This window comes from Phaseolus vulgaris, chromosome 8, assembly GCF_051622355.1.
Source record: "Phaseolus vulgaris cultivar YP4 chromosome 8, ASM5162235v1, whole genome shotgun sequence".
Classification (NCBI taxonomy): Eukaryota; Viridiplantae; Streptophyta; class Magnoliopsida; order Fabales; family Fabaceae; genus Phaseolus; species Phaseolus vulgaris.
In genome coordinates, this window is record NC_143505.1 from 56,912,271 (window position 1) to 56,925,159 (window position 12,889).

At 36.7% G+C, this 12,889-nt stretch overlaps 2 protein-coding genes across 2 annotated transcripts; both read right to left on the reverse strand.

Annotated features, from left to right (window-relative positions):
- Nucleotides 1-4,740: 4,740 nt before the first annotated feature.
- LOC137823408 (Glycosyl hydrolase superfamily protein) lies at nt 4,741-6,334 on the reverse strand. The gene has a single exon (XM_068628522.2). The coding sequence runs from the start codon at nt 6,024-6,026 to the stop codon at nt 4,920-4,922; it is 1,107 nt and encodes a 368-aa protein (XP_068484623.1). The 5' UTR covers nt 6,027-6,334; the 3' UTR covers nt 4,741-4,919.
- A 2,080-nt stretch (nt 6,335-8,414) lies between these two features.
- Nucleotides 8,415-12,271, reverse strand: LOC137823409 (putative sugar phosphate/phosphate translocator At3g11320). The gene is made up of 4 exons (XM_068628523.2): nt 11,531-12,271; nt 10,266-10,369; nt 9,937-10,165; nt 8,415-9,114 (listed from the first exon to the last, which is right to left on the reverse strand). Exons 1-4 carry the CDS (start codon nt 11,969-11,971, stop codon nt 8,968-8,970), a joined length of 921 nt encoding a protein of 306 aa, XP_068484624.1. The 5' UTR covers nt 11,972-12,271; the 3' UTR covers nt 8,415-8,967.
- Nucleotides 12,272-12,889: the final 618 nt, after the last annotated feature.

The window sequence follows — 12,889 nt, forward strand, 5'->3', positions numbered from 1 at the left end:
ATAGCATTGACAGTTTCTTGAACAGCCTATCACAGTCAATCTGTTCCAATGGTTTTAGCAGATTATGTATGTTCTTATCAGATTCAAATACCTTTTTCAGAAATCAAGAACAGTATGCACAGTGCCCAGAAAGAACAGATTTATTTTCAATTGAACAGATTTATTTCTTTGCTGTTTTATCAATTATGCAGAATCGAAATTGCAGAGTGAGGGAGAGAATGAACACAAACAATTATACTGGTTCACTCAACCTGAGCTACATCCAGTCTTCACCAACAACAGGTGGAATTCACTAACACACAGTACAATCAAGTACACTTCCCACTGTTCTTGAAACCTACAAGAACTTAGGTACTCTTGCTGAAAAAACCTATTTCAGCACACATACACACACATCCACTCTCCAAGAACACCTATCAAGAAGAGGATTCAACCAAACTATTACAAGTAATAAGAAGTGAAACGACTACACCTGATTGAGGTAACAAAGATCTGCCTTAACCCAGTAGGCAAGATTGCTAGAACAGTAGCTGCACCTCACACCAAGTTTTTTGGAACCAAACCAAGAACAAGCACTTTGTGATTTTTGAAATCTTTGAAGAACAAATGCTAATCCTTGAAAACACTTAACTCTCTACTGTCAAAACTTGTTTTTGTAAATGTATGAACTGTTTTAATCGTTATTAAACTCAGAAACCAAGTTTGCATTTTATAGAAAGCCAGCTTATAACAGAATTTTGAAAAACAGTTAAAGCTGTTATAAAATGAACAGATTGAAAATAAAATGAACGGATTTATTTTCAAAAGCAGTTAGAGAATCTGTTAAGTGAGGAGACTTAGTCAACCATTCTGGTGCTGAGATAAAACTGAAAAACGTTTAAGCTTGACATGGCACCAGAGGCAAAAAGAATCTATTCATTTACGGATGAACAGATTTATTTTTCAAAACGAAAACAGAGAAAGTTTGACAATTTAAAACTCAGTCGTTTTGAAAAGAAGAAGACTTAGTCAAAATACCTGATGCACAAAATCTAATTTTTATAAGACATAGCCAAGGCATCAGTGAGAAAAATGAATCTGTTTATTTAGAAAAGAACAGATTTATTTTTATGCAGTAAAACGTGTTTTGTGTAAAACATGTGAAAAACAGTTTTAGAAAACTTATGCTTGTTCTTAACACATGGCCAGTGGTTATGAGGTGAGTTACTCAGCAAAAAGCTACTCTTAGACAACCTCTAAGCACTAACTAAGACATACTTAAAGCAAAGCACAAATACATGAAAAGTACATAAATGTCTTCATCAAACACAACATACAAGTCTTCATCAAACACAATCTTGAAGGGGCAGCAACCATCTTCAACAGAAGGAAGTGTCCAATTAAATGTTAACAGAGTTACACATGAAACTTCACGTGTGTATTATGTTCCTAAGCTCAAGAACAATCTCTTAAGCATAGGACAACTTCAAAAGAAAGGTTTGCCATCTTAATTGAGAATGGGAAGTGTAAATTCTATCATCCCAATTATAGAGATAAACATGAAGGGAAATCGAATTTGTGTTGACAACTACCAAGGTATCAATAAATTCTTCATGTTTTTAGACAAAGCTAGAGAATGATTCTCAGTTTTGACACAATCGACTTGGTCATTTAAGCTACAATGGTTTGATGATGCTTTCCTTTAAGCAATTGGAAAATGAGATGCCCTCTCTCTCTACTAAGAGAATCCTTTGAACGTGTTGTTTGGTTAGGAAGCAACATCAAAATTATATGCCAAGAAAAGGTCTATGGAGAGCATCCAACAAACTCCAACTTGTTCGTGAAGACATATGTGGACCTATAAAACCAATTTCAAGCAACATAAGGTACATTCTAGGTTTCATTGATGATTTTTCTCACAAGACTTAGGTCTACTTCTTGTATGAAAAATCAAAAAATTCCTCCCTATTTAAAAGTTTCAAAGTGTTAGTTGAAAAGGAAGTTGGGGTTGTTTAAGAATAGATAGAGGTGGTGAATTCACTTCAAAATAATTTTGGAGAATTAATCAAGGTTAAGGTATAAGCTGACAATTTTGTTAATTGTTTGCTTATAACTTGACCTTGACAACAACCTACACACCTCAGCAAAATATAATTGTTGAGAGAAAAAATAGAACAATCATGAATATGGCGTGTCCTATGTTGACTGGAAGACAAGTCCCTTAGATATTTTAGCCCATAGCTACAAGGTGGTGTGTTCATATTCTCAATAAATGTCTAATAGCAATTGGGCAGAACAAAACTCTTAAAGAAACATGGAATGGAGTGAAACCAACAATTGATTATTTTCGGGTGTTTGGATGTATAGCACATGTTCACATACTAGATCAACAATGAGTAAAATTGGATGATAAAAGCAAGCAACTTGTTCTCCTAGGAGTAAGTGAGGAATCCAAAGCATATTGTTTGTTTGATCTGGTCAATAAGAAAGTATTGATAAGCAAGGATGTAATATTTGAAGAATAGAAAGGATGGAATTCGGAGCAGAATGAAGAATACCAACAAGATATTCTTGATTGGAAGAACATGAAGAATATGTGAGTGACACTAAAGAACAGTATGAGAAGAATGTTGTGGATAGTAATGATGATCGAGAAACCAAGGAACAAATAAAAAAAATATTGTAGACAGTTCATAATAATTATGAGACTCCAATTGAAGTAAGGGTTAGAAGGAGATAGTCAATTTGGATGATTGATTACGAATGAGGAGAAGGTTTATCAGATGATTTTGACCTAAATGTAATGATGGTCACTAGAGATGATCAAATCCCATTCGAGGAAGCTATCAAGAGTAAGAAGTGGAGATATTCAATGATGAAAGAGATAAGTACAAAGCAAGACTAGTAGTAGAAGAGTATGCTCAACAATATGAACTAGATTACACAAAAGTATTTTCTCTGGTTGTTAGGCTTGATAATATTCGCATAATACTTGTAACCTTAAAATGGCATTGAGAATTTGGTACAAGATAAAGGTCTAGTTTGTTCGTAATGACTTTGATAGATTTCTTTGTGAACACACATTATTTACAAAATAAAAAAAGGAAGAGTTCGGGTGGAACTTTTATATGTCAGATGAAATATATTCATGAAGTGTTATCATGATTTGGTGTGGAGAACTGTAATACAGTTAAAAATCCAATTGTTTCAGACACAAGATTATCAAAGAATGATGTAGGAACCAAAGTTGATGCAACTAAGTTAAAATAAGTAGTTAGCAGTATTTTCTATTTGACTACAATTCGGTCAAATTTAATGTATGGAGTAAGCTTAATCAACATATTTATGTCTAATCCTACTGAATCTCACTGGTTTGCAACTAAACAGATATTGAGGTACTTGAAAGGAACAATTGAACTAGACATCTACTAGAAAAACGGGAGAAACAAAAATCTTGTAACATAAACTCTTAGTGGTGACGTTACTTGAGATATAAATGATAAGGGAAACACTTATAATTTTATGTTTTTGCTTGGTACTGGAAAAGTTTCATGGTCTCAAAGAAACAACCAGTAGGATCATTGTCCACCATCGAGGCTAAGTATATAATTACTACCTCATGTGTATGTCAGTGTATCTAGGTTCAAAAGGTGTAGGAGAAACTGAGTTTTAAAGAACATAAGAACACATTGATTTTATATGACAACAATTCCACCATACAACTATCTAAAAATTCAGCGTTTCATGGATGGAGCAAACACATTAAAATTAAATTTATTTTTTAAGAAACTTAATAAAAAAAGAAATTATCAAATTAAATTACCGCGGTTCAAAAATTCAAGTTGTTAATATAATGACAAAGACCCTCAAATTAGAACAATTCTTAAAACTTGACAATAAGTTCATAATTGAAATATCAAAATTAAACTGAATGCAGTTCCATCTCGTTTAGAATTTCAGTTTTTGTTTTGAATTTAATCAACTAAATAGAGTAGGTTTTCTGTTTCAAATAAAGTGTTCATTTGTTCACCTATGTACTTTTAGGAAATCACTATTCTATGCAGGAATTTAAAGGTGTAAATGATGTTTTCTTTGTTTTGTGTTTCTTTGAGGTAAAAAAAAACAAAAAAAATCTTACTATTAAGTTCAATAATGAATAGGTTCTTTATTGACCACACTTACAAGTAATTATATTTTTATCTCAATTTTCACCACGCATCAATTATTATTTAATCAATACTCACTTACGAGGAAATTATTCAGTAAATAAAGTTTAACCTAAAAATTATTAAGAAGGAAATGTATTTAAGAGAAAATTATTGGTAATCTTTTTTTTTAATTTGACAAGTATTATTAAGACACAAAATTTACTGAAATGTGATATAATAAAAAATACGTATACTTTAGTTGTAAAATAATGGATTTAAACCCAGTTTATTATATGGCCCAAAATATTAGACCATTGGCAAGAACACTTAAGATTTTGGCATTTCTAAGCCAAGGACAAAACACAAAACATGGAATAGCTGGAGATAGATTCTAAATAAAATTGTTGAATGGATGATGATATTTTTACACCTTACTTCCTTTTACATAAAAAAATATTAATATTTGTAATAAAAAAATAAAAAAATCTCTTTAATAAAAATATAGGCATAATATTTAGTGGAGTGTAGTGTGAAATGAGTGTAAAAAAATCATTTTCTATTTTTAATTAGTTTAAAAATCAATAAAAGTGTGAAAAATGTATGGAAAACTGAATAATAAAAAGCTTGCATAAGGGATTATTATATCAGAAAATCAAAGATTCTACGTTTATACAACAACGAGATATATTGTTCTTCTCTATCTATCATGACATTGAAAACACACAAAAGCAAAGCCAATTAACCTGACGTCACTCTCTGCATGAAGAGATTCCACAACACCCAATAACAAAATCACGTAATAACGAAAAGCAAGAAAACGATGATCACCGCGATACGAACACGAGAAGAAAGAGAGGAACAGGAGAAATCGACACGGTACTTGGCAGTTCCGTTAGCGTAGAGAACCCCCCAACTCCTCCCCGTTCCTTCGTCCTTATCGAACATCTCGTAGACGAAAACCTCGCGCACACCGTCCTTCAGCAACGGCGTTCCCATCCCGGACTTGAGGTGTTTGACGAGGCCCTTGAGGTAAATCTCGGCGTAGCCGAGGTTGGCGTCGAACTCGTTCCTGGCGCCGCCGAAGCTGGGCCAGCCGGTTTCGGTCACGACGAGGGGGACGGTCTCGTAGCCGGCGACGGCGAGGGCGGAGACGACGGCGTCGACCATGACGTCGAAGAGGTTGCGGTAGCGGACGCCGGTGGTAAAGTCATCGCGGAAGTTGAAGGGGTACTCTTGGAAGAGCGCGATCCCGAGGGGGATCTCGGGGTTCAAACGGTAGAGGTTGTAAGGGTAGAGGTTGATCAAGAAGGAGGAATTTGTGTCCTGCAAGAATTGCAGGAGTGGACCGAATAGTGTGACCCCTGGGGGTTCTTGAAACTGTGCGCTTGAGGGGGGGAAAGGGGATGACAGGGCGGTGACGAAGGAGAATGACGTGGACACCTTGATGTTGCGGATGCCGAGGTCGCGGAGGGACACGTGGACATTGGAGATTGCGGGGAGGAGGTCGTTGAGGGATTCCGGGTGCACGTCGGGGAAGGCGTTGCCTACTGAGATGGTGGTGATTTTGACACGTGGATAGAATGGGACAACGTGGGTGTACAGCCAGGACTGTGCTACCGAGCGGTTTCGGGCGATTTGCGAGACCATGTAATTGGGGATGGTGAGGAAGAGCGTGGTGTTCGTGTAGAGGAGGCTCCGGGTTATGGAGGGGTCCGCGTCTTCAAGCCGGAGGGATCTCGCTTTCAGCTGCCGGAGTCCAGTGGAGATGCGGTCCACCGCCTGGGAGGAGTGGTTGGAGGAGTTGGTGGGGGCGGAGTAGGTGACGCCGATGCAGGGGTGGGGGGAGGTGAGGGGAAGGAGGCAGAGAAACGAGAGAGAGAGGAAGAAGAAGCGCAACATGGTTGTTGCGGCTCTGCAGCAGAGAGAGAAATAATGGAACAGAAAATTAGTTAGAGAGGCATTCAAGTTTTAGAATGTGGCGGGAACTATAGCTTTTGCTACCTCCATGCATTTACACTCACTCACTATACTTTAATTTCCTTTTTCTCAATTTCATTATATCAATCAATCTTCACAAAGCCAGCATCTTAATCTTTTGCTCCACATTTTTTTTTCAGATGCAGTAGCCTCAAGTACTATAGTTTCTATGCAACTGTAAATTCCACAACATATAAATTTAAGTTCACAAAATTCAATTAAAATTATAAAAAAAAGTAACTCGTTTCAAGAAGAACTTCCAGTCACGTATGTACTCTTTCTTAACCTCTTCCAGGGTAGACTTCTGTTCGTGATTTTTGAATTGGTGCCTGATTAATTGGTGATGGTTTGAATTTGAATAGCTACTAAGCAAGCTGACAAAAACAACTCCTAAGCCGGTAACAATCTTGAATTTGCCTTTTTGAAACTTTGTTTTGAACGAGCAATTTATAAATGGGTCTGCGGTATTGGATTTTCTGCTTACTGTTGATGATATTTGATTATTCTAGACAAATCTTAGCATGTTTTCTGGGACCCAAGAAAAGTGTGCTACATGTGGAAAAACTACTTATCCGTTGGAGAAGGTAGGATTCAGAAATCTCATTAACAAATTGTTTGATGATATTTGTTTTAGGGGTCATAAACACCTTAGTTGCATATTGGTTATTAGTGACAGTGTTCATTGTTGAGGCGCCCTAAGGACATGGATCTGTATCAATATTCAATTTCCTCTTTTAGTCTTTCTCTTGTCCACTAGTTGTAATGTTGCGTGCAATGGTTATAAAGCAAATAGGGGAGACCTTCTGTCCATGCCATTTTGATTTGTATCTGTTCCTGCTAGGGAGATGGGACCTAGAGAACTGTTGAAGTCTTCTTCTCCTTCCTTCGGTCGGTCAGGTGACTGGGTAGTGAACTGAGGTTCTCTTCGTCCTCCTGCTTCACCTTCGGCCCTCGGCCTCGGCTGAACATCGGATGGTGGGGTACCTGCGAAGGCACTCCGACACTCAAGTCAGTAAAGCGGGTGGTCAGCTCTCAGAGTGATAAATGACATACCTTACTCCTTGGGATGCGTACTATTTATATTATTCTAGTGGGCCTACCTTGTTGGGCCCATTTATCGAGGTGGACACCTCTTAGGTTTGCATTACCTAATTCTTAAAGATAGATTAACTTCACTGATCTTGGTTTGAGCGTTAACTGTAATAGGGGTCGGCCATCGGCCAAATCATCATGGCATGGGTCGGCCATCGGCCATGTTTCAGTGGTCTCGGTCGTCTCGGCCAAGTCTTCTAAGGTCTCGGCCTCTCGGGCAAGTCTTCTAAGGTCTCGGCCCCTCGGCAATCTCGGCCAAGCCATCCAAGGTCTCGGTCTCTCGGCCAAGCCTTCTAAGGTCTCGGCCTCTCGGCCAAGTCTTCTCAGGTCTCGGCCTCTCGGCCAAGTCTTCTAAGGTCTCAGCCTCTCGGCCAAGTCTTCTCAGGTCTCGGCCTCTCGGCCATACCGGTACAGTATCATTGTACGTAAATTGCCTAATTGATTCATATATATACTTGCACTTTCGCAACCTGAAATTCATTCGTATATAAATTGCCTAATTGAGTAAATTGTGATTCTAACTAGTCATTTGCTATATCTTTACAGGTAGCCTGCATTAGAAGATTTAAATTTTGTGCTTCTCATTTTGATTCTACTTACCATGACTTGTTCCCTTATTTACTTTGTGTAACCTCGATAGTGTGCAATTAGATATGCCAAATCGTTTAACATCTTTTAGTGTTTAACATAATTTAGTGTTAAAATCAGGACAATTTAAATAATTTCGGAAACACTTTTTAAATAATGATCCAAATTCCAAAAAAAAATAACTTCATATAGGATTATTCTAAAAATCTTATATCTTGGTGGAACACATTTTACTAAAAATGTATCTCAAGTTCATGTACCCTCTTATTTGAGTCTATTAAAAGAAATCCGGTGTTTAATTTAAAATCTAATTGTGTTTTTTTTTCATCAAACATTCTTTTTTTTCAACCATTTTGGGCTTTGCTGACCTGCTTAGTTCCTATTTATTTTAAATTTTAGTAAAATTTAATATGATTGAGATGTGTATATAAATTAATTTTAATCATAGATTTAACGTTTAAACGTGTCACCATGAGTGAAATTAACTTTAGATGCTATGCAAACAATCACTTCATAATCTTAGAACATCAAGAATGCAGAGGGTCTTATAGGAAACACTGTCCCTCTAAATGGGTTCAATTAACTAAGATTAGAAGACATTTAAAATAATTTACCAAACTGGCTCAAAGATTTTGAATAGAGTTTTCTTCAAAGTATTTCTATAAAATAAGCCAATCCATATTCCAAATATACTTGTAATATAAAAAAGGATATCTGACTACATTCTAACACATAATGAACAAATAGTTGTATAACTTCCTAGTTTGAACGACTCCCCCTCAACCCCAAATAAGAAAAAAACATTACACACTACACATTTTTTTTCGGATAAGTAATACAGAACTTTTGCTGAGCAAAAACACGAACTTTATCATCAACAAACAAATGTAAGCAACAAATGAGCAGAGGATCCAATTCTACAACTCTTTCTTCAAAGAGATCAGTCACTTATTGAAACTTTGTACTGTGGGCTATTTCTGCACAGTTGCTAATACGGCCGTTTAATGAGGCTTTCCATGTGGGGTAAAAAAATTGTATATATAGTCTGAAACATCCGGATTCTGGTCATAATCATGCTAACAAATTTGCCTCACGGAATCTCGAGGCTGTCCTCACAGGGATGAAAACATATATAGGGAATTCGCTGCTGACTTCCCGAGTCTCATGAATGACAGCATCAGTATCACTTGCTTCGCTTTTTGGCTTCACTATAAAGTACAACTCCAAGGACTGTGAATGAATAACCCATCATTCCAGTGACAGACACTGGGTTTCTAAATATCAGAATTGAAATTACAACTGCTACAGCCCCTTTAGCATTCCCAAGTACCTGCAGGAGCCAACTCTTGATTAGTTATTAGAGCATGAACTTAACGTAAGTTTATGCAAGTATCAATTCCTGGATCACTCCTGGACTGCTTATCCAGTTATCCTCACTTGAATCAAACTCCTTTGACCTTTCACGAATCCAAAAGTATATGGTGTTGCACACCCTTTACAAAGAAAATGCCTAGAAACAAAATTTTAAATTTGCATTTCCATGGAAAAACACCCCAAATCAACAACTCCTATAGTTCTTCATAAACTATATATCTCTTAATAATCGACTTGGCCAAGGTATCTCTAAAGAACTGAATCAATAACATCTGAAATGTCACTGAACAGTTAACACAGGTACCCACTCAGATTAAATTTTACAGAGCATTTCGGTAAACAATTTGGCCATCATTAGACCTAGACCCTTGTGATCTGCCAGATAGCAGTATTCCTAGCACTATTTTTAGAAATCCAGTAGAAAATATTCAGCAGTAATCCGTGAACTACTTTTGAAACGGAAACTGGAAAACTAAGTGCTTGAAAATTTTGAGGAACTCTATATAGTTACTAGACAATCTAGAAACTCAGATGACCTTAGGTAAATGTGTTTCCAAATAATTTGTTCTTAAAGAAATGAAAAAATAATAATAAAACGCCATGACAAATAACAACAGGAAAATGAAGGCACTAAAGAACATACGGAAATGAAAAAATTAAAAAAAACAATAACATTTTGACAATAAACTTGTGTATGAAAGCAGATCCGTTTATTGAGTAAAATATTAAAATTTGCAAAAGACAAGGACGTCTGCCTATATGAATAAGTGAGGCATACCTGAAGGGTAAGAGCACTGGTATGTTTGGTGACCAAGAAATTGGTCAGGTTGACAAGATAAGCAAGTGCTGAATTAAATAGCAGATACCAAATGATCTTCACATCATCTCTGGCAAGAGCCAATGTAATGCCAACCACATTTTCTTCCATCATTAGTGTAGCAGGGAGAAGGAAAACAACAGCAATTGGAGCCATATAAAGAAGAAGGTTCATAGAATTCAGCTTCTCTCTGGTACACCAAAGAAACGTATCAGTAGATATTTAATGCAATAATCCGACCACAGAAGAAAACATAGTAATAAACTAAATATCATGTTCCTTATACATACCCTTCAGAAGAAAGTAAAATTCCTTGCAACACGGATTTTAAGGCTCGTGCAGCAGTAGCTGCAACACATACTATGAACCCAAATAAATGGAAGCTTGGTTCACCCTATAAGCGAAGAAAAAAAAGAACAAGTACATCAGAAGCTATAGATTATTTTTGTTTTCTACTCATCATCAATACTTGAATAATACATAAAACGGAGAAAAAAGATCTTCCAGTGCTTAATGTGTCCCTCACCGACAGTTGAATTTGATTCAACAGCAATTAAAACTTCTAAATTCATGACCAAAAATCCCAGTTTGTAAAAGAATCAATCAGCAAGCTGGGGACAGAAAGTAAGTATACTGAAAACCAAGAATGCTCCACAACATGAACGACACAATATTTACTACCGGAATATGCCATTTAATAACACATATAAAGCAACATTACCTCTACTTCTCAAACAAACCTAACCAAACATTTTGTTAAATTAAGTAACGACAGAAGAGATTCTGATGTACAATCCGAGCAATATACCACTTTCATGAAAAGTAAAAACATTCCCAAATGGAGCTGCATAACCCAACATGCTACCGAATTGAAAATAAAATATTTCTAAAAGTCACAATATTTTTCGATAGTACCAACAAGTGCAACCAATCAAAAACTCTAACTTCACATATAATAGAGTAACTAGCATGAATCAAAGAGCTTTAACACTGCCATCTAGTAACAAACTATAATACATGATAGTGTATTGACTTTCACGAAAACTATCTCAAAAACCATAACAACTAACTATAATTTCTAATTGATTGCAGAATTGAAGATTGCACGCTATAAACCAATAAAAAATCATGCTCGATAAGACTATGTATGTAACAACACCCACTCAAGAAGTATCTTGGACAAGACTTCTAAAATAATTAATATAAAATTTTAAAAACTTTCAAATTCGGTGTTTTGTAATTGGATGAGTGGAATGACTAAACAAGATTTTTTTTCTTTATTTTAATAATGATACTAATGGTAGTACGCTCCTATGCTAAAGTCGTGGAGGACTTGTCTGCAAGTGTCGGTGCTATAATTGCTCGACAATACTAATATTTATAAATAGACGTTCGTAAAACAGCGTTTAAAAAGAAATAATAGTTTTTTCCAATTTCTTGCAGAATAAAAGGAGAGCAATAATTTAAATAATTTTTCTTTAAAATTAAAAAAAGCGCGAGAGGAGTAAGGAAGAAAAAGTAAAATAATGGAAGATTGGGAATCGCGGCGCGTTACCCCGCTGGCAATGACGACGCCGGCGACAACGGGGACGAGGGTGAGGTAGGTGAGCCAGGCCTCTCTCTTGAAGGTGATGAGATAGGCGAAGACGGCGGTGAAGAAGGGGGTGGTGGCGCCGACGGCCTGGTTGAAGGAGACGGGGAGGTAGCGGAGGGAGATGTTGCCGAAGACGACGGAGACGCAGAAGACGAGGCTGAGGGCGGCGATCTTGAAGAACTGGAGGCGGGAGCGTAGGGTCTGCATAGGAACGAGCTTGAGCCAGGCGATGGCGACGTAGCTGAAGAGGGAGCAGGCAGTCATGTGGCACATGGTGAGGAATATAGGGTACTTGAAGCCATAGTTGCTAAGAAGGTACTTGTTGAGGAGTAAAACCCCAATGTTGGAGGAGTACCAGGCGGAGACCAGAGCTATTGTGAAGAAACGGCTGCCACCCTTCATTGTGTGATGGAGCCGCCGTGGATCTGAGAACCTTCCGGCTAAAACTCCCTTCCAACAATCTTGCAACCCGCTCCTTCCTCCATCGCCGACCGCTTCATTGATTCCGATTTCCAATTCAGCGCGGAGGACTGTTTGTTTGTATTGAAAGCCTACACACTGATTTTATCAACGGATGCCAAAGGGAAAGCGCGTACACAAACACCTCCTTCGCTTCCCTCTGCTTTCTTTTATTCCCTTTCTTCCCTTTTATTTCTTATTCTTTTTATTTTCCCTGTCACTAGACGAGAAATATATAATATCACACCACTGTGCACTGTGGGTTGGTGATTCTTTTTTCTTTCAAAAAAAAAATAGCATTAATGTAATTAAATTTTCACAACAATTATTTCTTATTTTTAATTATTATTCCGTCAACTTAACCAACTTAATTTGTCGTATAACAAAAAAATAAATAATATTTTACATGTAAGAAAAAAAAAGAGAATTACAGATTGGATATTTTCCACGTTCTTGTTCACGTGGATGTACACCGGAAACCAACTCTCCCAACTACACTAATTTATCTTTAACTGATTCTCATTTTAATAATTAGGTTTCAATATTTTAAGAGTATGTTTCGCTACATTACATCTTCTATTTTCTTTTACACAAAATAAAAAAAAATTACTTTATAGGTAATATTTCTATAGATCTGATAGTTTATTGTTTTTACAAAAATACATCCTGAATATTAAATTATATACATAATATCAAAATTGAGCATATCTTTTTTGGTTTGAGAGTTTGAGTTATGAGTGGTGGTGCAGAGGATAAAAGAGGCATGTTTTGCGGTGGCGGAATTTGGGCAGAGAAAATGGATTTGATGCAGAAACATCGGCTGAAAATTGGTAGAACTGAAGACCTGACACCAACCTAGCA

What these genes read in the sequence shown, in the direction of transcription:
- LOC137823408 (XM_068628522.2), bottom strand. Translation starts at nt 6,026, where the DNA reads ATGTTGCGCTTCTTCTTCCTCTCTCTCTCGTTTCTCTGCCTCCTTCCC.
- LOC137823409 (XM_068628523.2), bottom strand. Translation starts at nt 11,971, where the DNA reads ATGAAGGGTGGCAGCCGTTTCTTCACAATAGCTCTGGTCTCCGCCTGG. An exon ending in GCGTCGTCATTGCCAGCGGG is followed by an intron (nt 10,370 to 11,530) that starts GTAACGCGCCGC and finishes CTTCGCTTATAG; the next exon opens with GGTGAACCAAGCTTCCATTT. An exon ending in CCAGTGCTCTTACCCTTCAG is followed by an intron (nt 9,115 to 9,936) that starts GTATGCCTCACT and finishes TGGCTCCTGCAG; the next exon opens with GTACTTGGGAATGCTAAAGG.